The 27,333-nt window shown below is 40.9% G+C and overlaps 2 protein-coding genes across 2 annotated transcripts; both read right to left on the bottom strand.

Annotated features, from left to right (window-relative positions):
* Positions 1-156: 156 nt before the first annotated feature.
* On the bottom strand, positions 157-13,956 carry LOC116044613 (cystathionine beta-synthase-like). The gene is made up of 15 exons (XM_031291935.2): positions 13,775-13,956; positions 9,941-10,241; positions 8,714-8,820; positions 8,365-8,499; positions 8,144-8,223; positions 6,922-7,126; positions 6,577-6,668; positions 5,551-5,676; positions 5,351-5,435; positions 5,157-5,262; positions 4,468-4,545; positions 4,243-4,377; positions 4,024-4,132; positions 3,409-3,493; positions 157-1,080 (listed from the first exon to the last, which is right to left on the bottom strand). The coding sequence occupies exons 2-15, from the start codon at positions 10,231-10,233 to the stop codon at positions 947-949; spliced, it is 1,770 nt and encodes a 589-aa protein (XP_031147795.1). The 5' UTR covers positions 10,234-10,241; positions 13,775-13,956; the 3' UTR covers positions 157-946.
* Positions 13,957-15,066: 1,110 nt separating this feature from the next.
* On the bottom strand, positions 15,067-26,562 carry LOC116044798 (splicing factor U2AF 35 kDa subunit-like). The gene is made up of 8 exons (XM_031292279.1): positions 26,460-26,562; positions 24,469-24,556; positions 22,506-22,572; positions 19,769-19,818; positions 18,321-18,419; positions 17,917-18,050; positions 15,449-15,547; positions 15,067-15,354 (listed from the first exon to the last, which is right to left on the bottom strand). Exons 1-8 carry the CDS (start codon positions 26,501-26,503, stop codon positions 15,243-15,245), a joined length of 693 nt encoding a protein of 230 aa, XP_031148139.1. The 5' UTR covers positions 26,504-26,562; the 3' UTR covers positions 15,067-15,242.
* Positions 26,563-27,333: the final 771 nt, after the last annotated feature.

Below are 27,333 nucleotides of genomic sequence, written 5' to 3'. Positions count from 1 at the left end.
CTCACCTAACTGTCCTATCAAAATAAAGGCGGAAAAGCCCAAAACAATCTAAAAAAAAAAAGTAAAACTGTAACGTTTAAATTACATTTCAAACTATATCCCTATATATTTTTGCATTTATTCATTTTGTATTCCCAATATACTTCAACATAAAATAGTACTCTGGGCAATTTTAATGCAAACATACAAAAATAAATGCACTCTAGACCTAATTGACTGTATGCAAGCAGTCACAGACTTCCTTTAAACTTTATTTAATCATACACATTCATTAAGGAAAAATTATGCAATACAAAACGTTTCTCTCAGACACAGCGAGATTAAAAAGTCAAGACAACTTTACAGTTCGATCCCAAGCGCTGTATTGAAAAAGGAAAGGGGGAAAAAAACAGTAACATTTTATTTCAAGAAATTTGATTATACTCTGCATGTATGTTTTATTTTTATTATTAAAAGGCAGCACATAATAAGCAGCACTGGAAAGATAATGTCCTTATATACAGCAGCTCTCTACTTGTCTAATCTTGATAAATGAGATTAATGTGGCTTTAATACTTTACTATGTCTTCAACAATCTTGTACTTTTCAGACAAAAAAAAATAAAGAGCAACACAGAGGCCTCTATTCAAGACAAGAAAGAAATTAAAAGCTTTCTACAAGTTACAAACTTCCAAAAGATTTGCTTTGAGAACTACAAGCAAATATAATAAGAAATAATCAACTGCTTTCAAATTATATGTAACCCTATCACAAGTTGACACCAGCCTGACATATTTGGCTTATTATACCTTAAGACTCAAGTTCAAAAAATACAAAAATGAATTAAAGAGCAAACCTTGAATCAAAAACTTCACAAGATATATATATTTTTGTTGCCGTTTTCTACTCGTCTACCCAACTTGTCATTGTGTTTGTTGCGTGAAATGTACAAGCTTTTTAGTTCAGTTTAGTTCATCTCGTCGGTGGACTCCGACATGGATCGCTCTCTCCTTTCCCGGCCCGTGACAAAGTTGAGCAGGTCAACGGCCGTCACCACCCCAAAAACCATCTGCTTCAGACTAGGGGAGCCGTCCGTCAAGTCTGGTGAAAGAACAGAATGGAAGAGAGAGGTTAGGATGATGACAGAGAATGACTAGCTTGCTTGAGGAGTTGTCACCCTACATGACTGGTTCCATTTCCAAAAAGCTTTATGCTGCTTTTATAAAAAAAAGTGGAGCCACAAATTCAAACGGTCAGTCTGTGTCCAGCTTTGATCTGACACTCCTCCCCCCCTGGCACACCACAACAGGGGTTATTAGAATACTACTGCTAAAGAGAGGAGGACATGCTTATCAATCCTGCAGAGTGAGAATGAATACAGTAAACTCTGTGGGGTGAGGTCAGGTTGTACTGCATGTTCAGATCCAGAGAATACGTTTGCTTACTTCCTATTTAACGCCTACAATCAAAGAAAAACAAACGCAACACCCTATTATCAAAGTCTCATATCTTTTATGGAACAATCTGGAGATATGTTTCTCTCTTTTTACTCATGTACACATGATTTTGAATGGGTGTATGACACTAGACAAAACTCACAACAATTCAGTAGTGTGCCTTTTTGTTGCCAAATTCTCACCTCAACCAGACTACTTCGAAAGGGCATGGTTGTCCAAAACCCTTGGGATGCTGGCTCTGCAGCTGGACTTTGACACTCATGTATCAGAGAGGAATGATCAGTGACAAGTCGACCCACTGAAATATGAAGGACCAACATTATCATAAAAATGTAGGTGTGGGGCGCCCGGATAGCTCATTTGGTAGAACAGGCGCCCGTATATGGAGGTTTACTCCTTGACGCAGCAGGCCAGGGTTCAACTCAGACCTGCGGCCCTTTGCTGCATGTCATTTCCCCTCTCTCTTCCCTTTCATGTCTTTACCTGTCCTGTCGAAATAAAGGCCTAAAATGGCCACAAAAAAAAAAAACATATGTAGGTGTAGAAGGGTCCCGGGTGCACTTTTGAGCTGCAGCAGTCAATACTGTTACCTTGAGAAAGACTTTGGGCCTCATTCACCAATATCTTCCTACGTTTTTTCTTAAATTTGTTCTTAAGAAAGTTCTACTGTCCTGTCGAAATAAAGGCCTAAAATGGCCACAAAAAAAAAATATGTAGGTGTAGAAGGGTCCTGGGTGCACTTTTGAGCTGCAGCAGTCAATACTGTTACCTTGAGAAAGACTTTGGGCCTCATTCACCAATATCTTCCTACGTTTTTTCTTAAATTTGTTCTTAAGAAAGTTCTACGTCTGATTCCAGACGTGTTCTTAAACAGCAGAATTGTTCGCAGGTGTGTTCTTAACTTCTTAGAATGATGAATCCCAATGTCTTCGTAAATTGACAGCTCGTGCCGTTGCTCCTATTTAGCATAGGTAAACACCCCATTAATTCCCATAAAAGGGCATGACACGGCAGGGCCGTGTGCATACTTAAGAGAAATTGTCAAAAGACGTGGTAAAGACGGCGGAGGCCTCGACTCCAAAAGAAAGAAAAACTTTAGTAATTCTGAAGTGGAGGTACTGCTGGAAGAAGTTAGCGAAAAACAAGACATATTTAGTAGCGTCAGAAACCGATGCATGGAAATCAATTACTCATGCAGTGAACGCTGTGTCTGAAGAAGGGCGCAGAACTGATGAAGTATATACTGTAGGCCTAGCACAATTCATACACAATGGCAATTCAAAAGTGCTTTACAAATGAGCAGAAGTGTTAAGTGTAGTGTGTATTTATTAAAACAAACAAACATATAATCATGTGTAAAATAATGAAAATAATAAGTTACAAAATTATTAAGGAGAGAAAAATAAAATTTTAAATTAGAACAGACAAAAAAAAAAAGGGTATAACTACTTATTTTGCGCAAACATGTCAGCTCTCAATTGTGCGTAAGAGTGCTTTTGCGTAGATTCTGTTCTTACCTGAGAACAAATCCCAAATAAGAAAACATTGGTGAATGCCAGAATCTTCGTGAAAACTGCGTAAGTGGGGTTTACGAACAAATTTGTTCTTATATATGTTTGCTGAATGAGGCCCAATGACTCTCGCACGTACAAACTCAGTCCAAGTTGCTTGGGATACAGACACTGATGAATGTGAGCGCCCCTCCATAAAAATAATCAAATGCCATGAATCTGAGCATTTAGAATGATACTGATTTTTTTTTTTTTTTTTAATTAGCAGCACTATCGCACGCTGTGCATTGCTGTCTGCCACGGTGTGTTTTTCCATACTACCACTGGGAGGAGCCAAAGTTAGACCTTTTGAACACACATTTAGTTTATCAGATTTTGTTGCACTTGTGCAAAGATGCACTAGGAGCTCAGGCAAATGAGAGCATATGGATGAAGGAAGTGTGTGAAAACGTTGTACTTACATTGGATCTGTTCATGCACCACCAGGGCAAAGTGGTCAGTCTCGAGAATGCGAGATAACTTTCCCAAGTTATCAGTCAGACGGATCTAAGAATGGCAAAAAAGACAATGACTTAAGAATAATGATTAAAACTAGCAATATTTGTATGAAAATGAAAGCAACCAATGCACAAGTGACAGAGCAATGTATCAGATCAGTAAGAAATGTGTCAAGACGCCAACAATTTTATTCTGGTACTTTGACTAATGGGAAAATTTCTTCTGGATTTTTTTAAGTCCACAAAGTCTTAAAACAGTTTCCTGTCACTGCCTAATTTTTAATTACAGTTGTCTGGCTGAATTTAACTATAGCCATCTGGTTCTACAATCCGTTTTGGACCAAATCCAATCAAAAACACCCAACTGGACTTTTACACTCGACTTACTAAAATCCGTTTAGTCGAGCAGGTTTAAAGTCTTTTCACCTGGAGACCCTGAACTGGTTTGTCTCATTGGCTGCTGCTGCCTACAGCCTATTAAGTTATTAAGAAAACATCCCGATGGCATCACTTTCACACATTTTCACATTTCCTTGAATACAAGAGCCACAAATAGAGATGTTTAAGTTAGCGGCTGACCTGTTTGAACTGCTTGTAGAGCACTTTGCTGACCGGGTCCGACAGCTTGATCTTCCCTGCCAGAATACAGGCCAACATGTTCCCTAACGTCACCATGCCCAAGATTAACCTGTACAGACACACAAGTGACGTTGCAATCAAACACAAGGTACCAAAAAGGATCCAGGCATGCAGTATTTCAGCGTGACAGATAGCTAGTTTCTCATTCAGGACACTCACCCAGCCTCGTCCACCACAGGCGCCTGGTCGAAGCCCTTTTCTTTGAGGATTTTGATGGTCCTCTGACAGGTGACGGTAGGCAGGACGGTGAGGGGGGCGGACAGGTTCAAGCCCTGCAGCCTTAGGTTCCACCACCTGACAAAATGTGGAAATGAGAGGCTCTTACACAACCATACATGGGGGGGATTTGCATAAGAGGAGAATCCACCCTATAATTGCACGTACCATGGCTTTTTCACCATGAGGTCCTCCTCACTCAGGAAGCCCTTCTGGACCATCCACTTGTCACTCAGGAACTTGGACCTTGAGGGGAAAAGAAAGAAAAATCAAGATTTGCGTTTACACGATAGATCTGAAGGCCCAGCTAATCTCAAGTGGCCTCCAACGTAGTATTTCTGTCTGTATTCTGGGGCCATTCGAGCAGCAATGACCCTGATCATCAAACAACACACTGTTGCACCATTTCTTTCTTTTCTGAGAAGCTGTGTGTGATTGATTGATCCATCTATCTTTCCACCGTGACATATTATGCTGATCAAATTACCTTGATTGTCCACATGGGGATGCTGGAAGTGGCTTAACATGTTTTACACTAACAAACAAGAAACTATCCCCAGACATCTGTTCTTTATAAAAAGAAAAAGCACTAGACCATGGAAGTCCAAGCATTTCCCACAATTTAAATTCACGATAAGTGTTTTTCAGCTCAATGATTTTTCCAACACATTGACATCAATTGGAAAAGGAATGTAAATGTAAAAAGAATATAATAAGCTGAAATAGTACATCAAGACCAGTTCTGAGTTTTTTTAGGTCTTTCTGTCCCCTAGTTGTCCAAAGAAACTAGTTGGTGCTGCAGTTTTTGACAGTATAGAAATGGACTGCGTGGTTACTGGACAGGTGGGGATTCTCACATGTAGTTGCGGATGGAGTCCGGCAGGATGACCACACAGCGTTGACCCTCCTTCAGCTCTTTGGCGACATGTACTGCCGCTGCCATGGCCGTCCCGGAGCTGCCTCCTGTTACAGAAAAGAGCAAAACGTGAGCCGACTTCATAACCTCACCCGGACGTCTGGCGTTTGTGTTAGCGGGAACCTGAGCACTTACCGCACAGCAGGCCCTCCTCTCGTATCAGCATGCGAGACATGTTGAAGGACTCCTCATCGTCTGACTTGTACCAGGTATCAATTACCTGAAGTAAAAAAATAAAGACGTATTACTACATCAAGTGGTTGTGAGTCAGGTACACATAAGAAAAAAGAAGGTATGAAAAAAAAAAAAAAAAAAACCAGGCCCCTGGAACTCACTGATCTGTCGAGCACGGTGGGGATGAAGTCGTACCCGATGCCCTCCACCTCGTACTGGGTCTTATCCGTCTTGTTAAGCTCCTCGGGCTCAGCCAGGATAGAGCCTTCTGGGTCAACACCAACAATCTGCACACAACACACCATTCATAAACAACGGGTAGCTCAGTGCACCATTCCTTTAGCCATGCTTCATAGCTTCACTACTTGGAAAGATAATCAGAAATATGATCTCAAGCCCCACCCTGGTATTGTATTGAGCAAAAAGTTGTTGCCCCATTATCGCCCTTTCAATGCCTGTCTATTAAACTGTATGGTGAGGCAAAAACACATCCGATAATTTCTCACTTACACGTGTTTGGACCAAAGTGGCCCGGCTGTTTGAACTGGATCCATATCTAAATGCGAAATCCAAAGTTATGTATTGGTAGATCTCCCCTTTTTTGGAGGGATTGGTTAGAAAAGGGAATTGCCACTCTGGGGGATCTGTATCTCAGTGGCATGTTGAAATCCTTTGAGGATGTGGTTCATAAGCACGTAAGAAGGTGGGTCCAGACTAGTTTAACGATAGCCAGCGGATGGAAGAACGAAGGGGTGCCATCAATCCTGGAGTGGGCTTGTGTGATGGCTAGGGTGGCGGCTCTAGCCATCACACAGGGTTAGGCTAGGGTTTGAAATAATTTCATATAAACGGTTTGCCAGATTGGATATTTATACTAGAAAACGTGGAAAGTACCTAAGCTTTCTCGAGGGCTCCTAAGAAGCTTTGTGCTGGGGAGAGACGTGTATGATGGGCTTATGGCGTTGTCATCTACACATATGTTTATTTGGTCTATATTGTTGAATGGTCTTGAATATTGTAGCTACTGTGTCACCTTTTCTAGATTTCTTTCTGGGTGCGTGGTGATGACGAAGGGGGTGTTCATGTTGCGAGTTGTATGTTTTGTATGTTGTTATGTTATGTTGTTACCTCACAAAAAAAGAAATATAATCTCAGAAAACAATGACTTCTGGACAGAGGCAACTTACCTTGATGTTGGGGCATCGTTCTTTAAGTTTGCGGGCGATGCCTGTGATTGTCCCCCCTGTGCCTGCTCCTGCCACCAGCATGTCCAGTTTACCTGATGAGTTCAGAGAAAGTTCATGTTTACTCCACTGATAAAAATGTACTAGGACAGAGGCAACAAAACCCAAACTGTAAAATTGGTATTCTTGAGGTAAATATACAAGGTTGTTTATACCTTGTATTTTTATTTGTTTTTTACTTACTTTTTTTTTACAATAGCATCAAGTCCCATCAGAAATCTAACATCTGAGGATTTTCTTTTTTCATTTCATGCTTATGACAGGGCTGTGGGTAAAAGAGCTTTGTACCGTCACACTGCTCCAGGATCTCCTCAGCTGTGGTGTCGTAGTGAGCCAGAGGATTGCTCGGGTTGCGGTACTGGTCCAGGATGTGAGAGTTGGGGATCTCGTTTTTAAGGCGCCAGGCTACGCCCACATGAGACTCTGGCGAATCAAAGCGAGCGCTGGTGGGCGTGCGGACGATCTCGGCTCCAAGAGCTCTCAAAACATCCACCTGTATAGGAAAAAAAAAAAAAAAGAAGAAGATAAATCTGACCAAATGTCTACTAATACTGTATTATATACATTTTAGAGAAAATGGCATTGTGACCAAAAGAGAGTTGTGTCATGTAATGATTATCTGCCAAAACAAGGTCCAGTACTGATAGGTTATGAGTACCACAGTAGCATGATGTGCACTTACGTATAGTAACACCACATTTTAAAATTAAGCTAATTCAATTAAGATAAGAACGGTTTAAAGAGAAAATACCATCTATATCCGTTTTTTTATGGTTTGCTATAGAATTTTGTGGAAAAACTGACATGTTTCACTATGAATCTTTCAGCAGGACATAAAGGTTTTAAAGCATCTTAGCAGCTTTGTCACTCCATTAAACAAAAGAACACAATGTCACAAAAATTACTAAGACTAACTTTTATACCTTTTTTACCACTCAAATACCAGCCTTTCCCATAATTTGCTTTCTATTAATTATCTTATTATAGCCAATAGTAATCAATACAAATGTGCTGATCCAGGGAATCTCAAGTCTGCATTTAGCAGAAGTAGTAAGGACTTGGTTTACTACAAAAGAATGCAGAAGTGGGACAGAGTGACAGTTTCAGGGCTGCTCGATTACGGAAAGAATCATAATCACAGTTATTTTTGGTCAATACTGAAATCAAGATTATTTTACACAATTACTCATTGACTTTTGGAAAGACGTAATTATTGAAATAAAACAACAACAACAACAACAACAGTTAAAACAAATCAACAGTGAAAACACCTTGAACTGTGAAAGTTCCCTCCAATACCTTTCCCGTTTGAGCTTTTTTCCCCCTCTCCATTTAGAACACAGGACAAAATAAGTGCTGACTTGCAAAACGGAATGTGAAAAAAAAAAAAATCGCTTTTCTCGATTACTCTATTTTTGGGATTGTTAGGAGCAGAAATCGTAATCACGATTAAAAAAGAAAAAAAAATCGATTAATTGCACAGCCCTAGTTTCAATAGAACGGAACTCACCTTCTCCATGCTCATTTTCTCAGGCATGACGATGATGCAGCGGTAGCCTTTCACAGCTGCAGCCAGGGCCAACCCAATACCTACACACACACACACACACACACACACACACACACACACACACACACACACACACACACACACACACATTTTACAACATTGCATACCACTCGTACCTTTAAATACCTCTCCCTCCCATAGCAACACATGCAGTTAATTACCAGTGTTTCCAGAGGTGGGCTCTATAATAGTGTCTCCCGGCTTGAGGAGCCCAGCTCTCTCAGCGTCCTCCACCATCCGCAGGCTGATCCTGTCCTTGACACTCCCGCCAGCATTGAAGAACTCACACTTGGCCACTACAAATACACAAGGGAAAGATGTGCTCCATTAAAAGCCATTTCTGATAAGACATGACCCTGAACCGCCTTCATTTGTTACATTCATTATCTCAAAACAACACATCTCACCACACAACTCGCGTGTTTACATGGTGTCAATGAGTGAGCGACAGTCACACGTTCTGGCTGGTCTGAGATTTGTGTGTCTCGGCTCGAGTGCTGGGTGACTCACACAATTCACACTTGAGTCCAAACATTTTGGGGATCTTGTTGATGCGAACCAAGGGAGTGTCGCCGATCCTGTGCAGGATGTTTGGGAGAAGGGTTGGAGTGACCGTTCTGGGGAGGAGAAAAGTGGGAGAAAACAATGTTTCAGCGAAGAGAAATACAATCAGTGACACCGCATCTGTGTGTGAAGATTCACGGCAAAGACAATCAAGCTCAACATCTAACACGAGCTGCTTTTTCCTGCCATAACTAGTGTAAGACCATAACACATCTTTCTGGTTTGACGTGTTTGTTTGAAGCGTGGCACGGCCCACGAGTTTGATGAAAAAAGTTTTCAACGGTTTGAACAAACAAAGTGATAACATCTGTCCAATACCTTTCATGTCCAAAACAAATTTAAAGCTATAGTGTGTAGTTTCTGTCACCCCCATGAGTAATTCTAAGTAATGACAACACCACTGTTGTTGTATCCACATGACACAAGCCTTCTGTAATCGCGCACTCGCCCCCTCCCACCCCCTCCTCCACACTGTGACTTGTAGCCAAGAAAGACAGAGGATTAAAAAAAACATGATGGACTCTTCAGAAGAGGTTATTATCGAGTTTCTGCGCGCGAAAGTCACACAACAACACCATGTTCTAAACAGCCATACTGACAAATACAGAGAGTTGCGTGGAGCTGATAGTCTAGATTAGCTTTGCATTAGGGCTGGGCGATATGGAGAAAATCAAATATCACAATATTTTTGACCAAATACCTCGATATTGATACCGCAACGATAGTGTAGTGTTGACTATTGGTGCTTTCACAAAATATTTACGCAATGAGATTTGTGATAAATAATCATCAGTAATGTGGATATAATGACTAAGTGGGGTAAAGGCAAATAATAAAACAGTTACAACAGTCTGGTAAGTTCAGAAAATGACATAACTTTACTGTAATGCAGCCTTTAAAACCAGGAAAAGACAACACTTATTCCATATTACGATATCCAAAATCTAAGACGATATCTAGTCTCATATCACAATATCGACATAATATCAATATATTGCCCAGCTCTACTCTGCATCAACTCATTTGGCAATGGCTTGAATGTACTGTTCTGTACTGTGTTCATTAATATTAAAAAGTTACGCACTAAAGCTTTAAGAGTCCTTAGGTCACTTAACTGCATATTCCAATTGTTTCACGGGCAAGAGCAGTGGAAATTCTGAACATCACACCAACCTTGGAACTTGTGTGTGAGGGGAGTCGTCTTTCGAGGCTCCCAGGCTCCATGTGCAGCGGCTGGGAAGGTCGGGCCGGATCCATTTCCTCTCCACAGCGACGTTCTTTGTGTTGATCTGAATGGTTCCGTTTGCGTCTTCGGTGCCCACCGCTGGCAGCTTGTCAACCCCGTTCTGTGGTTGCGAACCCTCCCGGAGTTTGCCTTCCCCGTTGGTGTGGCTGAGCAGCTTGGCAGCGTGAGGGCACACGGGGCCCTTGGCGGTGGTCTCCTTGGTTGAAGGAACTGACGGCATGGCTCACCCTGGACAAAAACAGAGGAAATAGCTTGATGTTATAATCTGCTTTGCTTGTTGCGCAAGTCTTAAAATCGGTGACTCCGTCTCTAGCCAGCTCAAAGTGTACATTCAATGTATATTTCTCCCTACGTTGATAGGTCACCACATGTAAGCAGCAGCGAGTGGAAAACAAACACCATACCACTTCTTACTTCCATTATCGCTGAGTCACACCAGCACGGATAAATCAAGCTTCATCATGTTTAAACAGGAACTTTGGCAGCTTCCTCCCCAGTCTTTGCTTTCCCTACACTGTTACAGTTATGCACAGATTCACTGCTTTATACTGTTTGCTGTCATTTTGAGCAAACTAATGAAGTTAATTCTGCTTTCATCATGAGAAAAAAACCTGAATTGCGAGTAGGGGAAGGGCCCGTCGAGTGTCTGATAGTGCCAATATTGCATCATTCATTCACTGTAGCAAAAAAGAACAATGCCACATACTGAGAGTACCATACTTATTACTGCTTGTGATTAATGTGCAGACATGTACGTGTATGCATCCACCTCAGATTGTGTTTGTGAATTTATTGTAAAAATGTTGTAAAAGTCACTCATATATATTTTAATGTTTAACATTATCCTAAAGTACTACAGGGTGATACATATGACAAGTCTGAGTGGACCTGGTTTGGCAGGCGACGAGGGATTAGTTAAATGCATAGTTTTAATCACTTATCAATCAAAAAAGTTCCAGCTTCACAAATGTGAGTTTTTGATGACATCATCTTGAGCTTTGGTAAATAGTGATGGACACGTTTCACTATATTCTGGCATTTTAAAGCCATTGTGCGTAGTTTCTGCTGCCCCCATAAGGAATTCTAAGTAATAACAACAAAACTGTCGGCGCGTCCACATGATCCAAGCCTTCCGTGAGTGCACATACACCCCCCCCCCTCCACGCAGTTGCTAGTAGCCAAGGAGGATTAAAAAAACATGATGGACTCTTCAGAAGAGGTCATTACCTTCACTCGAGTTTCTGCGCACAAAGTCACCGGACGCCACAGTCTTCTGAACATAGCCATACTGAGAAATACAGAGAGAGTTGTGTGGAGCTGATAGTCTTAATTAGCTTTGTAGAAACTCATTTGGCAATGGCTTGAATGGAACAGACGTTCATTAATATCAAAAAGTGATGCATTAAAGCTTTAATGACCACGTTTAATTCGCTAATGAAAATGGTTGTTAGTTACAGCCGTACAGATGACAATATAATGTATGAGACTACTCTACAACATCTTAAAGTAGAAAACACAAAGTATCACATGCCTCCCAATCCTTAAGCCCCTATACATCCGACACAGATGTTTTCTCAGCTCGTCCGTGCATGCATTAGGTTGTTCCAACACTGTCCGGCAGAAATGGCTGCAGATGAACCTTCACTAATGAACAGTGCACACACACTGAGGCCAGCTGTTAAACCCCCTCTTTGGCTGCACCAAGAGTTCAAACGACGTCCAAACATTGAAACAACAACATCTTCTTAGGCAAACAGCTGTGCATGGGAGCGCAAACCCTTTCCCTTGCTTAACTTTCATTACATATGGATTTTTTGTGGTAACCGCCCTTATTACCATCTATCCACAAAATGAAAAATATACAGAACCCAATCTTAGGTGTTAGCTGTCCTTTCCTCCCCACATGTTACATCAATACTTGATATCAGATCTCTGCAGCCACTAGAAGCTTCTCTGCTTATTAAGGTTCCACAACTGCTGTGGTGAATGTCTAAAAGGGGTAGATGGTGTCTGGTGGCATTGCCAGGTTTAACGGGGGCAATGTGATCCTCCGTGACTGCACTGAGCCCAGGGCTGCTTTGGCAGAAAAGACTTGCAAGAGGATTTAACAAGGAGAAACTTAATATTAGAAATATTTTTGTTCAATAAGCCACTTAAGCCAAGAATCAAATCCTCAAATACCTACCAGGCTGAAGAAATACTGTGCACGAATCACCTGATCTGGCAACATCAATCCCAATCTAATGAAAATCCCTGTAATATTCTTACCTTATCAGACTTGTTTATCTGCTTAACTCATGGGATTTCTAATCTCCTTTGGTATGTTCAGTGCTCTCATGATTACTAATCATGCATCGTGAGTAACTGTGCAGCAGCCCTTTATGATTTAGGCTATTTAAAAATGGTGCAAGTGTTAGAAAATGCAAGTCTGAAAACTGCTCTGCCAGCAACAGCTGGTCAACAGCACAAGAAGAGCAGACTATAGATAAGCACTCACCCATAACAAATGCTAGGCCAAATGTGAACAGCAGGAATGCTGGCAGTAGAAAAAAACGATGTAAAACAGCATGTAGTACACCTTAAAACCCACCGCCAAATGGTCAGGAGCAAACATGCAAGTAAACCTAACCTGTTACTGTGATTAAATGTGGAGCTGTCAGAAAAATGAGTGACCAGTGATGAAGATACCTCAAGCTGAAGTCGATTAGTTGATCAAAAGAAAAATGAATCGTCATCTATGTTTGGTCTTACAATATAGTAAATGTGTGCGTATTATTTATTTTTTAATGGAGTAAAGAGAAAAAAAACATTTGGCAGGTTAGTCGAAAATAGTGAATAATACATTTTTAGTGACAGCCCTAGTACATTCACAGAACATAATGGTAATGTAGAGTTGTTCATTCCCTGGTTCCAGCTGCTCAAATGTTAGTCTGCTTTTTTCTTAAATAGTTTTTTACAACAGACTACTGCCACAGGAGTGTCAAGAGCCACTCTGCTATGCCATAGATATCAGTGGTCGGTATAGAAAGTTGATTATGGTAGCTGCTATCATCAGCACCGTGTGTCAGTAGTCAACAATGCTATTTGCACCCAGTTTTGTTGCCTAAACCTAGCCAAACTGATCATTAAAAATAACAAGTCTAACAAGTGTACAACTTAAAAAAAAAGTCTATTGCTGGGTTTATTTTTTATTATTATTTTTTTTTACAGTAAACTATATTTTATATATCAAGCAGACAAATTAGGAATTAGAATGTGTCGCTGTTCTCCTCGCTGGCTGTGTCTAACCGCTTAACGTTAACCGATGAATATAAGGGGCTTTCCACGGTGCTAGTCGCAGACCCGTACTATACAGCTGTACTACCCATAACATCCGGTAGAAATGTAACAGGAAAACTATTAAATAAAAAGGCAGCCAATTAAAAAAATAAAATAATTTGAGAGAATAAAAGAAGCCAACATTTACACCATTCAGCACTGACTGAATACATGGTCAAAATGTAAACGTAACCGTAAGAATTCATGGAGAATTACATTAAATGAGATGTAACGTTATGTCGAGTTTAGTGTAAGCAGCAAATAAGCGGAAACCTAAACTACATCAAATTAGGTGACAAATGATGCAACAAAAAATGTGAATTGCGCAGTTACGACGTTGCATCAGAATCAGAACAGGTTCAGTAACAAAACAATTACCACGTGTTTTAATGTATCCATTTTATATCAACCTATATATTCCGTACTAGTTCATTCTCACTCACCTTATGATTTAAATGTGCACAAAAACCTGAAAAAGAAAAGAAAAAAATTCACAGACGGGGCCCCGACGTACACCCGAAACCACGACAACGATGCGGAGTGAGCAACTTCCGACAAAGGCTGCGGGTTTTCGTGACGAAACACGTGGACCAAACCGGGACGTGGACCAAGTTTCAGGGTCCTCTCCGATTGGCTGCTGCGAGGGCGTCTGCTTGCTCTGCTCCACCAATCAGAGCAGAGATTTCTCAATAAGGGTTTGGGAAAACGTTGAGTTGAAGCCATCAGCGCCATATGTTTACCTTTTATTGACCAAACACACACTGCACGTACTTGTAGACGACTCAACGTCTCATGCTGGGGTCTGTACTCCCAAAACATTAATTATATGTATATAAATAGAATATAAAAATGTTACTTTTCATACGATTTCTGGCAAAGGTTGCCATATGTTGGGTTTTGCTTTGAATGGCTCTTGTTGGCTAATACTTTTTTTTCTATTTTATATTCCAGAGTATGTGATTATATTCAAATGGAACAATTTATTGATATTGTCCCCCATACTTTTAAGTGCAATTTCTAAACCTAAGACATCGGCAATTTTGTTCTTGTTTAATCCGGTAAGCATGTATTTGTTTTACTGATTCATCTTAAGCAAACAGTAGTGCCACCTAAAAAGAGGGAACTGGAAGTAGGGGGAGGGCACTGACTGGCTGATCAAGCTTTAGTTAATATTGCATCATTCACAGTGCTATAAAAAAAAAAAATCCAAATGAGTAAGCATGATATTTTAGCAGTGTTTTAGAAGTATAAATTAAGATACATTTGCAGCAATAATGTATCTTTGTACATTTTCCCTGTACCAGTTTAAATATTATACTAAGTTGGAGTAGCAATAAGGAGAAATGTGAAAGGAATGAAAAAAAGTTGGGTTATTGACTATCTGAAAAATAACTCCCACTATTTCTAGCAGCAAATGGCCATCATCAGTATAATAAAGTAGCATACATTTCAAGAACAGGATCAGACAAATAGATATTCATCCTGACAGATGTAAAGTTTGGCATTAGACAGCATTGGATATCAACCTACTTTGCACTCAAACAAATAATGAGATGCTCTTAAATCTTCAATATTTTGAGACCTATCTTGGCTAACCTTATATTAGTTCTGTGCAACTTCAATTTTTTTTTTTTTTTATCATGTCACACGCATTCAGTCTACTAATAATCAGCCCTTTCCTTGTATAAAAAGGTCTCTACGTAAGATATAAGTTGATGTTCATATAAGCAAGTGGTGCCAGTGCAGAATTACAAATCTGTTTTATTGAGAAAGCGAAACAAGCTTGTCTTAAAAAAAGGGAATAAAAGAAAAAACACTTCCAACAATTCACCAAAAAAGAAAATAACTGTCATCACTGCTGGGGTTAAGAGGGAGGGATTTGGAAGGACATTGGGTCGGTCTTGGCTTCTTTCAGAATCTCCCGGAGCGCTCTCGGTCCCTCGACCTTCTCGGCCTCTCGCGGTCCCGCCGTCGGTCCCTGGAGCGGGAGCGGCGTTCACGGGAACGCGATTGAGAGCGGGGCCTGATCGGAGAGAACAAAAAAATAAAAATAAAATGATTCACAAATTTTGATTGATCCTTAAATAGAAATGTTTCACCTTCCAAGATTTCTATACCTTCCCCCTTTCCTGCGGCGGCCGTACAACTCCCTTCGAAGTTCCCGCGATATGGGTTTCAAGTGCATGAAGTTGCAGAAGCCACCTCGGGTACACTCTCTGGAGGAAAACAGCACATGAAGGGTTACAACTTGCTTGGCTTGCATTTGGCAGAGCAGGGCTATGAGGAAAGGTTGGCCCATAGTTCTACATGCGGAAGAGCATGCCAGCCAACCAAGTAGAATATCTGATCTTTATCTCCCCCCAAACTAAGTTCGTCCTATCGCTGGCAGAACAAACAACGCCCAATCCAATGGAAAAACACTGAGGGACTCATGAAGGAGAGCAGTTTCCTCCCACTGTGCAAGGACAAAGTTTGTCTTGGTATTTAAGTGAACGTGGTATTTCACACAGTTCTCATGCAGCTGGTTATGTTTTCCCTGCTGAAGGGCACATGCGTGCTAGCTGCTGGCAAGGCCTGATTCCCCTGCTGGGGGTCCTTGGGGCAAAAATAAGCTTCTGGGACCCCGATTTACTCCATGTTCATTTCACTCTGTGGGCAGTGTGTAGAGATTTTTCTATGCTGGCCTCAGGTATACCGAGCGGTAATTTGATTAAACGCAGTAATTTAGGAATAGCCTACATTAAAGCTCCCATATTATGCTCATTTTCAGGTTCATAATTGTATTTTAAGGTTGCACCAGAACAGGTTTACATGGCTTAATTTTCAAAAAACATATTTTAGTTGTACTGCACAGCCGTCTCTCACTGCTGCAGCTCCTCTTTTCACCCTGTGTTCAGGTCTCTGTTTCAGCTACAGAGTGAGACATCTCTTCTTCTGTACTATCTTTGTTTGTAGTCGCACATGCGCAGTAGCTAGGTAAGGATTATGTTAGCTAGCTGTTTCCATAGACAGTCAAAGAAAGGCTGTTTCTCCAACTTCAGTCAGTTACAAGGCAGGATTAGCCGGGAGACTTATTGTAAACAAGGGCGCACATGTAAGTAGTTCTTTTGTAGATTATGGTGAACTTGTGTGTGTTGTAGCAGTGCTTTGCCATTGAGAACGAGGTAGCATGGTAACGGTTGCGGTTAACCAGCTCGTTTCGGCTACTGACGTAGAAAGCCGTGCAGATTTTGAACAGCTCGCCCCGAGACTGAAGGCAGGACACATTCAGAAACCAGTATCTCACTCAAAACAAGCATGGATGTTGTTTTTTTCAAAGTTTGTATGCGTGTGGAAGCACCAGAGACACAAAATAACACCCCAATTCCCAGAAAAAGTGATTTTTTCATAATATGGGCACTTTAAATCACAAAGCTTGAGGAGAGAGAGAGAGCCTCTGTTAAGATTAGGCAGTGAAGCAACCACCCAAAACATCTTTAGGCTGTTATGTCTGATGATATTGTGCTTCAATGGCACCTACACCCAAAGAAGCTTCCAGGTAGTTCAACCAGTTTCACAAGCCTGGAGATTTCCAAGCCCTTCAAATACTAGGCCTCAGGGCAGTGGGCCTTTCTACCCAGGTAGTAATCCAGCTTGAGCTGCAGGGGGAACAGTGAAGCTTTATCTTGGATCATCTAGCTCAAGGGGGGTGGGGGGGTGTTCCTCCCACCTCGCCAACCTGCTGCCAACACCACATGTCTTTTTGTGACTTTACCTGATGCCCCTACACACACTATGTATAGTAGTTCATCCAATAAAATGTTTCACTTCCAGCTGGACTGATGCAGCAGCAGCAATGATTTGTGGTTGTGTTCTAACTCCATTTGCAGGTCACAGAGACTATATGCTAAGCTATCCTGCTTTTCTTGTTTGATATTTGCCGGTCATACAAAGTGAAAAGGCAAACAAAAAGTTATCCGATGGGGTGCTGGTAAATGCATTTATTTAAACATTTGGTAATTGCAGTAAACACTTGCAACCGTTGAAATGTTGTAAATGTTTACTGCACTTGCAGGAAATTAATTAAAAGATCCAAGTAGTCTCGCTTTGCCAGACCCTCCTCCACAGCCCGCTGAAGAAGGGTCTGGCTACTCCACGTAGCATTCGGGGATGGGAGGAAAGCGTGCTCCGGCTTAATGGCATTTCTTTAAACCAATCAGAATCGTCATGGGCGGCGCTAAGCTCCGCACAGAGCCGCTGCAAAACAGTCGTGTGAGAGAAAACTCAGATTGGACAGACAGTCTAGCTAGCTGTCTGGATTTACCCTGCAGAGATCTGAGGAGCAGTCAACCATAGTCCTCAGAAATCCACCGAATTTAGAATTCCAACACAAAGAAAGCGGAAGGAAACGGAAAATACATGCATCCGGCGGAATTTCCTGCGGCACCGGAGCGATCCCGGAAGTGGAACGCCAAGGATATGGACTAAGATCCAAGTAACCCTTTGCTCGAAAATGTGTTGTGTCAAGTGGCTAACTCCAACGCAATAGTTAGGTTATACATTTTCAAAAAATGTATCGTCTTTAAAAAGGATTTATTACACTTACCCCATTTCATACTGGCGGCAGCAAGCTTCCCTGAAGTCAGTGACGGGGGAGAGCTCTGCGTGGATGGGTTGGGCGTTGAACCACCGATTGTTCAGGTCCATGACTGCTTTCTCTGCGTCCTCCTCACGACGAAACTACACACAGAGATGCACATGCTTAGAAGAACTAAGGATAGCTTAGGATAACTAACAACCAGTGGCAACTAATGTGAGAAAAACAAATACATTTGACTCAATGACGCTGAATTTACACTGGAAGTGAATAATTTGCCACATTCCAACTAAATTAAACTACATCTTTATGACAGTCAGTCCAATTCAGTCTTTTTAATCTTTACTATTCATATAAATCTCATTTGCATCAGCTCCACCTCTCTCATGAATACTTTTAGATCCCTCACCAACCTTAACATAAACATTGCCGACAAGGTGGTCGCCCAAGTTATCGCACACATTCATCTCCTCCACCTCTCCATATTTCTCCTCCATCTCTGTGAACACCTCCTGTATCGGAAATAAGAGAGATACTAAACAATGAACCTCTTCAACAGGTGTTTGGCAAGGTTCCTTTCTCAAAGTCAAACCAAATGGGGGAGAAAAAAAAAAACAGAACAAATGTATTTTGTATGGTTGGAGTGCGAAGGGTGAGTTAGGGAACAGTCTGAGGAAAGCAGCTGCTCTGTAGTCTGGTCTTATCTCTTAATGTTTACGTGTGCACCTGTTAACAAGAAAATGGGGTTAGCCAAGTTTAACACCTCGGCCAACCAATTTTCTGGGGGGTAACCCTGTAGATCTTCAACAGGGGGGTCCAGGGCCCCTAGGGCGTCCTCAGAGTTACTCCAGGGGGAGGGCGACCAAATTATTGTAATACCTAAAACATGAGACAGGTGCGTCGGAGGGGGATAAGAAAGTCAAAAGTTGCAAAGAAATTCCCGCACACTGTCCAACTCGCAGAAAAATAAATGTTATAGTAGGCAACATTTCTTTGCAACTTTTGAAATAATGTTTTTTTCAAAATTTAAAATGTCTTACCATGAATCCAACATATTATTAGCAAATACAAGTCACCTCATTTGTGAAAAAACCCCATTAATAAAAAGGCACTGGTCTATAGGTAAGAAGGCAGCCATTCACAGATAGTTAATCCCAAAGGATTTCACTGTGCCACATGTACGTTTTTTGTTGTCATGTTGTTCATTTTTTGGGCATTTCTGCCTTTATTAGAGAGGAAAGCTGAGATATGAAAGGGGGGAGAGAGGGGGAAGACATGCAGGAAAACCGTCACAGCTCGGCTCTGAACCCTGGACCCTCTGCGTCGAGGAACAAACCTCTGCACAGGTGTGCCCGCTCTACCAACTGAGCTAACTGGCCACCACATGTATGTTTAACACTAAATTATTTATAAAACCATACCAACAATTATTTCAATATCTTAGATAGATACTGTATTCATCCCGAAGGAAATGTTAGTATTCTATGCACTAAAAAGGTAATGTATAAAGGCTTTAGGCCACCCACATGTTATTGTAGGCCCAGTTTAATAGGCAATTTTATACAATATGGAGTAGGGGGTCCCTGCTCCGTCTCTGTCTCAGTTAAGGGGTCCTTGGCTAGAAAAACAAAAACATTGAAGTGCCCTGGTTTAAACGTTGGGTATAGAAACTAACAAATAATAATAATTCTGTGCAACAGGTTCCCACAACTGAAGCATATTGGCTTGAAGTTCATTTAACGCCTCTTATTAAAACATGCTTTTATATTGAAATGAGTGTTATCAGAAGCTGGGTTGGACGTGTACACGTACATGCTACATGTGGAATGAGGACGAGACGGCGGCACAAAAGGTCACTCACCTCAAAGAACTCATCGTAGTGCTCCTGCATTTCCACATCGCTGACGGCACCTACAGAATGTCAACAAGGGACAGTCAAGGCAATGCTAGATGGACGCCGTTGGCAACAGACAGTCTTCAAATGGACCGTGTAGCTTTTAACAAAAACAAATCTAACTGTAGCGACATGTCATGATAGGTCTTGCTATAACAGTTACACCCTGTAAACATCGAACAAAAGGGTAAAGAGTGTGTATGTTATTTGTTGCCAGAAAAACAGTCTACTCTCTCCCAACCTATTACACCGAAGCAAGGTAAAAACTAGAGCTGACCCTCCTCCTGGTTAGCGGGGTTTTACTTTGAAAGGATTTGCCAATGTGATACCTCCTTTACAAGACTGTTTGTGTAACTATATGTACCATCATGTGCAGAGGGGCCATGACGTAATACCACGTAACGTATTTTTTTAGGTTAACTACTTCATGACAACCCCTGGCTATTACAGTGCATAAAAGGGAATGTTCTAAGTTGAGGACAGCCCTAGTAGAAACCTGCTTTAATGAATCAGAAGCAACAACAAAAAAAGTGTACTCCGTGTCAAAGTGTTAAGTGCAAAGCGAAGAACACAAAAAGTTAATTATAGCTTTTAAGTCTAACACATCAGTTTCACGGCAGCAAAATAAGGAAGCTGGCACCAAATGTGTGCACATTATTGCACGACATAGCCTCGGGTGGTTTGAGAGAGGCCGGGAAAACATGCAGAACAGCATGTGGCCGGTCATTCTAACTCCAGGAAATGATGTGACACATTAGACATCCCTAGAGGACATGTTCCTACACTACGCCAAATTTATGTGGGGAGGTGTGATACAGTAAATTAAGTGCAGTCAGTGCTGGAGGGTCCTGCAGATGAAGGGAGAACTTACAGTGTAAACCATCAGCAGACTGGGCAGAGTTTTGAAGGTTATGAAGGGAAATGTTCAAGAGGGAAATGGTCTGAAATACAAAACGTAAATGTCTGTGACATAAATCAACCAAAATAAAGAGCTGAGGAAGAAAAAAATTTCATTAGAAAATTTTCTATCAGTAAATTGTGGTCCTTAGTTATTACATCTGGCAAGTTCCCGCTAATTATATGACGCCTTCAAAATCTCAGAAATGGCCACTCTGTTATTTATTGGGAGGTGAAGCTCATTGCCTGAACCCCTCACTGATTTAGAATTTATGGTTTGAGATATTCACTTATTTTCCCCTTTATTGGGGGTGTTTTTACTTTACATACATACATACATACATACATACATATATGGGTAACTGTCAGAAAATGGGCTACAATTTTAACATTTAAGTGTGTATACTAGATTTAAATTCCCATTTATATTAGAGACTATATATTTGTTTAGTAGAGCTTAAATAGGTTGTGATCTCCAGAAAGTAGGTCAAAAATAATTTTAGTTGATTGAAAGGTTTTACTTTGGGGAGGTGTAAAACAAGACACATCTAACACATACTGATCCAGGTCATGCTTGTATTAATGCTAAAATGTTGGACCCAGACTTTACTGCTCTGATGCAACCGCTAGCTACTTATTCACAATTATGGATCACTTTGATGGCTGGTACATTACATTCGTTTGTCTAGGCGCTGAATCAAAGAGAATGACCTGAAGCGGTATCCAAAAACGTTAACGATTTCAAATAGTCCTGAATTGTAGCACATGCATGCGACCACATTTGCAACATTCAACATACGAGTTAAAACACTAATAAAACTTGTCCCAACAGTCCAACCCCACAGATGCCGATTGTATTTCACAATCAAAACTAACAAAGAGGTCATTTTAGGTCAAGCCTGCTGTCGGGTAAGGGTGCCGATAAAGGACATTTCACCAGATCCACAGTCACACGTGATGCTCAAGTAAATAATGTCTATGTATCAATGGCAGAGTGAATGCAATGCTTTTAGATATACGGGATGCATAATGCAAATACGAGGCCCAAAAGAACAACACACAAGTCAATTCTAAGGCCTTCCTGCCCATTACACACTTACCTGTATGAGAGGTACTGCTTTAGCTCTACTAGACTGGTCTCAACATATTTACTGCACCCACCTACAACACACAGTTCTAGGTATTTCACCCTAATTAGCACTGTTTGTATGGGCTCAACATATTAACCGCGCACACCCACAACACACAGTTTTAGGTATTCGACCATAATGCCTCGTTTTAAGAATGACTGCCTCCGCTGACATTTGTAAAAAGCAGCTAAAGACGCATCTTTTCAGTCAGCCGTTCGTTTAACGACAGTGTTGACTGTATTCATATGTATTATATGCCTTTGTGTTTCACTATAACTTACTGTGATTTATTTGCTTTTTATGATTATAGATTTATGTATTTGGCCTGTGAAGCACTTTGTGACTGTCTGTGATAAGTGCGATATAAATAAACTGTACTTACTTATATAATCAGCAGTCTGTTGGGCTGTTTGTGTTTTGGCGTGAAGCCTCAGCTACACAAGGTTGAATAACAGATAGTGAAAGTATCAGCAGCAGGTGTTTGTGCTTTTTGTTGGCATTAAGTAATGGCCAACAAATGACTAAATATTTGGTTTGGTATACTTGTGCGATAATGGGGTCACAACAACCGGGTCTCCAGCTAACAGGGCCAAAGCAGTACCTCGCATCTGTTTGTTATATGTGAGCACCACTTTTAGGAAACACAAAGGGAGGTTGCTGACCAATGTTTAACTTACAGCGAGAAGCGTCGGCCGTCTGTGCACTGTTCTGGGGATTACGGTAGATGTTCTGAATCAAGATGGTCTGCAGGGGAAAGGACAAAAAGCATGCGATCAGATAGGATTCTTTGATAAATGTCTAGTTTCGATCTATTTCTGATGACATCAACTTCTATTCAAGCCTCCTTACATCTTTTTGATACTCATGCAGGCGTTTCCTTTGAAACTGGAAAGAAAGTCTGCATTCGTGTGCCACTTTTGTTTTTCTCCACTTACGTACACATATTAATCTTTTTCAAAATAACTTTTCTGTAAAAATCACCTTCGCCCACCTACAACAACCGGGTCTCCAGCTAACAGGTTAACTGATTAAAATGTACAATTCCATAGTAAAAGAACAAACTTGCAATTATGAACTTCTCTAATGTCCCAAACGTGAGCTCTGAAATACAACTGCTGGGAATAAGAAATGACAAAACAGGGAATGGCTGACAGAGCAGGTTTTTTCTGTAAGTAATTGCAGACACATTAACCAAAAAAAAAAAAAAAAAAAAAATCACATGGGTTAAGGAAATACTTAACATTTAAAAACAATACAAACTTTGTCAAAGTAGTGTATCCTCACTGCACATAAACACTTTTGACTCTCAGGTCTAATGCCAAAGGAAACAGGCCACGTCTGAGAGATTACATATATACTCAAAAAATGACTCGGGCGCCCGGATAGCTCAATTGGTAGAGCGGGCGCCCACATATAGAGGTTAAAGGCTGCATTACGCTTCTGCGTCAACTCCACGCCGTAGCTACGGCGTCGTGACCCTTTCGGACTTCTGCGTCGGGGTCGCTTTGCATCGCTGGTGCATTTCACCACCATAACGCTAGGGGGTGATAAGTCTGAGGTTATTTGCGAGGTGTCTTGCCAGCCAGTTTATGTCATGTTAGCAAGCAAACTTTAGCACCACTGCCCACAAAGTACTGCTTGCTGGCGAAGTGCTCATTTCAAAACGTTACTGACATATAGACACTTTACAAACGGATAACCCTGTCATTATAACCAAAATATGTCTGAGTTTATTTGCAAAGCTTATGTCAGGGAACTAGCATGTTGCTACTCCCCACAGTAGGCTGCTTGAAACACCGACTATCAACACGCAGGACGAGTTGACCAATCACGGTCCTTGCGGTCTGCGTCGCCTCGACGTGAAGTTACAAATTTTTGGAGGTGCACGTCGAGCTAGGGCGGAGGGCTCGGAGGGGGGGTTCGCGGCGACGCAGAGGGGTCTGCGGGGGTACGCCGTCGATTTGACGCAGAAGCATAGAATAGCCTTTACTCCTCGACGCAGCTGGCCCGGGTTCGACTGCGACCTGCGGCCCTTTGCTGCATGTCATTCCCCCTCTCTCTCCCCTTTCATTTATTCAGCTGTCCTGTCAATAAAGGTCTAAAAATGCCCCAAAAAAAAAATCTTTAAAAACAAAATTACATAGCACATTTTCACCTATTAGATGTATTTCAATATATTTTTTCCAAACAGCAATAAAAAAAAAAAAAGCAATCACTTTCATGAGTTATAAAGTGTTCACACAATATCCACTGTGGAATCGGCTACACTGCTTGTGACATGGGCGCGGGCCTTGATAAGTCAAAGGACAAAATATTTCAACGGCTGTGGCTCAGGAGGTACAGCAGGTGGTCCATTCATCGCAGGGTTAGTGGTTCAATCCCTGGCTGCTGTCCACATGGCGAATGTGTCCTTGAGCAAGACACTGAACCTCAAGTTGCTTCTGATGGCCAGCGCTTTGCATGGCAGCCCTGCCGACACCACTGTGTGAGTATGTGTGTGAATGGCTGAATGAGAGGCAAATTGGAAAGCACCTTGTCTGTTAGAACAGCGCTACAGCAGTCGATTTACCATTAACAGTGACACGTGAATCTCACAAAGAAGCCATTGTTGTAGGAGAAACACTGTGGTGTGATCCTCACCTGGCTGAAGGTTGGTTTGTTGTGCAATCTCGAGCAGCGGTCTCCATGTCTGCAAGCGCCAATTTTAAAATAAAAGGAACAATTGACCCTGGAAGAGAAGGAAAGGCGTCATCATACCTATAGTTCACTTTGTTTCAATTGATTCAGTAAAGGATAAGGACCTCAAAATCTTTGTTATTGTCAACAAAATCCAAAAGACAAAAAAACTATTTCTCAAGACTTTCTAGTAGAGATGGCCCAATACCATTTTTTGCTTCCCGATACCGATTCTGATACCTGAACTTCTGAACTTGCGTATCAGCCGATACCAAGTACCGATCCGATACCAGTGTGTCATATATTTTATTATGTTTTAACAAGTGTATACTACTATCCCTGTATGGATGTGATATTATTTCTATCTTTGTTGTCAGTCTGGCTCAGGTTAAAGTCTTTGTGAAACATGAACAAACACAAACATTGAATGCCACAGAACTTCCTTTTATTATGCAGTTTGACAGTCAGTTATAACGGAAAAAGAACATAAATAAACTACTTTAACGTAGATTTTCTTTAGGGCTTTATTACGTGGTATCGGATCGGTGCATAAACTCCAGTACTTCCCGATACCAGCGTTTTAGGCAGTAACGGAGCCGATTTCCCGATACTGGTATCGGAACATCTCTACTTTCTAGCTTAAAAAAAAAAAACATACAATTTTCTTTAAAAGTTTCAGTAATTAACAAAATAAAAATAAAGTTGGGCAATGTGGTGCTAAAACATGGGGTTTACAGTGTATTTATTGGGGACTACTAAGCCGCAGAGTTTGTGCACTAAATGAGTAGGGGGAGGAATTTATCGCAATCTTTTCCGTGGCAATACTGTATCGATACACAGACGCCAAGTATCTACCTATTATTATATAGCGTTGGTATGTGTTGGTCAGTTTGTCTGCTTGACAATGCCATTTTGCAGCAATAAAATTGAAGTGAGATGAACAAACAGATGTTGACATATAAATTAGTATTTGGGGCACCAGGGTAACGTAATATATATTTTTGATAATGATGGAGCTCTATGGCACACAGGTAACACTTGTTCGTCAGATCAATGTTGCTTCTGGTCTTTTCATGGGATTTCTCTGTATTACCTACAAGTATTACAACTAGACAATATCAACTAGATATTGTTTGGGAATTACATTACAACAATATTGTATTAAACATCAGATAAGTGAATTCTCTGCTTAGCTATCTTAACCAAAAGTTACCTTAATTTTTTTTTATTATTATTATTTCAGATACCACCCCTTCTACAGTTCTTTTAAAACAAGGCTTTAGACATCTGTTTGACGCTGCCTTTTATCAAATCAAGTAACTGTTCATTTCTTACACAGCACTCTAATTTTTATTCTTATATTTTATAGTTGTATGTAACGTTATAGCAGGTTGAAATGCCTTGTTGCTGAAATGGCTATTTCATTAAAGGTGCCTTGCCTTGTACGAACGGCATCAATCGTCACATTATTGCATTACATTTAGAATGAACATATCGCGATATTCAGGTCTGTAAAACGCAATTTTGCAGTGGCACTCCACTGGCGAAACGGAACAAAACAATCCGCCTGAGCAAGTCGGCAACTCTGCTAAGAAGCTCATTAATTAAGCAAGCTACACGTTACCCGGCTTTTTAATGACCTGCAAAGTATGCTTCAATATTTACGTGTGTAACGTTACAAATAAACTAGTGAAAGCTTTGCAAAATGACATATTTTGGCGTAAACCAACAGCACAGAGCAGCTGCAGGTTAGCTGAGGTGCCTTCCTGAGTTTCATTCAATGTGTTAGCTGAGCGTTAGCTTCCTGTTGCTAGTGTAAGATTGACTAGGACATTCAACAGTGCTGCGGCTACAAACTGAGCCCCGCTGAAGATGAAAAAGAACCGCTGCGAACATACTTTGCATAACACTTATCGTTTGAGCGACTACTACAATAGATATTGAATAAAACTTACTTGTCTTTCTCTGTACCGAAAATGGATGCCAGGTACTCCGCCATTTTCGGCTCGTCGGAGACGTAGTGGCTGACGTCATTACGTAAAGGGACAGCGATTGCGCAGTCACGAGAGGCGGGTATGGCTGCAGCCATCATATACTGTCTATGGCAGCAGCCGTACAGTCTTGAGTCACGACCACCCACCCGACAACTTGCAATGACCCTGAACGCCACATATCTGCGCTGTTGTCCTAGAAAATACAAATTTATTTTTATAACAATGATCTTATTATCTCAAACAAACCTACTTGTCTCGTTACTCGTCCTTAAGTTATTTATATTATAGTTTTTACTTGTAATTTTACATTTTCATTTTCTCCCCTGAGTTGTGCACAACAACAAGTGAGAAGCCTATCCCAGTAGTGGAAAGTTAACATCAAGTAGCCTAGGACAGTAAGTAGTCTACAGATGTGATGTAGGCCTACATAGGCCTACTACTTGTTTTACTTGTAGTATACTTGTAGTACTAGTATTTTTATCTTTTTCTGCTTATAAAATATGATGCAGTGTTATTGATGAAACTACCCAGGGTATAAAGTAGGCTAGTTAAAATTAGCTCAATGCATCAGTGATAATAATCCCATGTTATGAAGGCCTATATGGAATACCACAACACCCTGAAAGCACCTACTGAGTATCCTACTTTTACTTTTGATTGGGTACATATTGCTGATAGTAATTCTATACTTTTACTTCAACATTTTGAATGTGGCATATTTACTTGTAAGGGAGTATTTTTATGTGAGGTATTGTTACTTTTACTTAAGGATCTGAATAGTTCTTGTATTTTTATTCCACTATGATTATCTGATAGCTAAAATAAGTTTTTACAT

This window comes from Sander lucioperca, chromosome 24, assembly GCF_008315115.2.
Source record: "Sander lucioperca isolate FBNREF2018 chromosome 24, SLUC_FBN_1.2, whole genome shotgun sequence".
Classification (NCBI taxonomy): Eukaryota; Metazoa; Chordata; class Actinopteri; order Perciformes; family Percidae; genus Sander; species Sander lucioperca.
The sequence above is the reverse complement of the archived record's forward strand: the minus strand, read 5'-3'. Positions and strand labels throughout refer to the sequence as shown.

Coding starts and splice junctions, on each gene's coding strand:
- LOC116044613 (XM_031291935.2), bottom strand. CDS start 10,233: ATGCCGTCAGTTCCTTCAACCAAGGAGACCACCGCCAAGGGCCCCGTG. Junction 8,500..8,713: donor TGGACTCAAGTGTGAATTGT/GTGAGTCACCCA, acceptor GTGTATTTGTAG/TGGCCAAGTGTGAGTTCTTC. Junction 5,677..6,576: donor AACGATGCCCCAACATCAAG/GTAAGTTGCCTC, acceptor TGTTGTGTGCAG/ATTGTTGGTGTTGACCCAGA.
- LOC116044798 (XM_031292279.1), bottom strand. CDS start 26,503: ATGGCGGAGTACCTGGCATCCATTTTCGGTACAGAGAAAGACAA. Junction 22,573..24,468: donor ACAAACCAACCTTCAGCCAG/GTGAGGATCACA, acceptor TTTCCCCTGCAG/ACCATCTTGATTCAGAACAT. Junction 18,420..19,768: donor ACTACGATGAGTTCTTTGAG/GTGAGTGACCTT, acceptor TTTCCGATACAG/GAGGTGTTCACAGAGATGGA.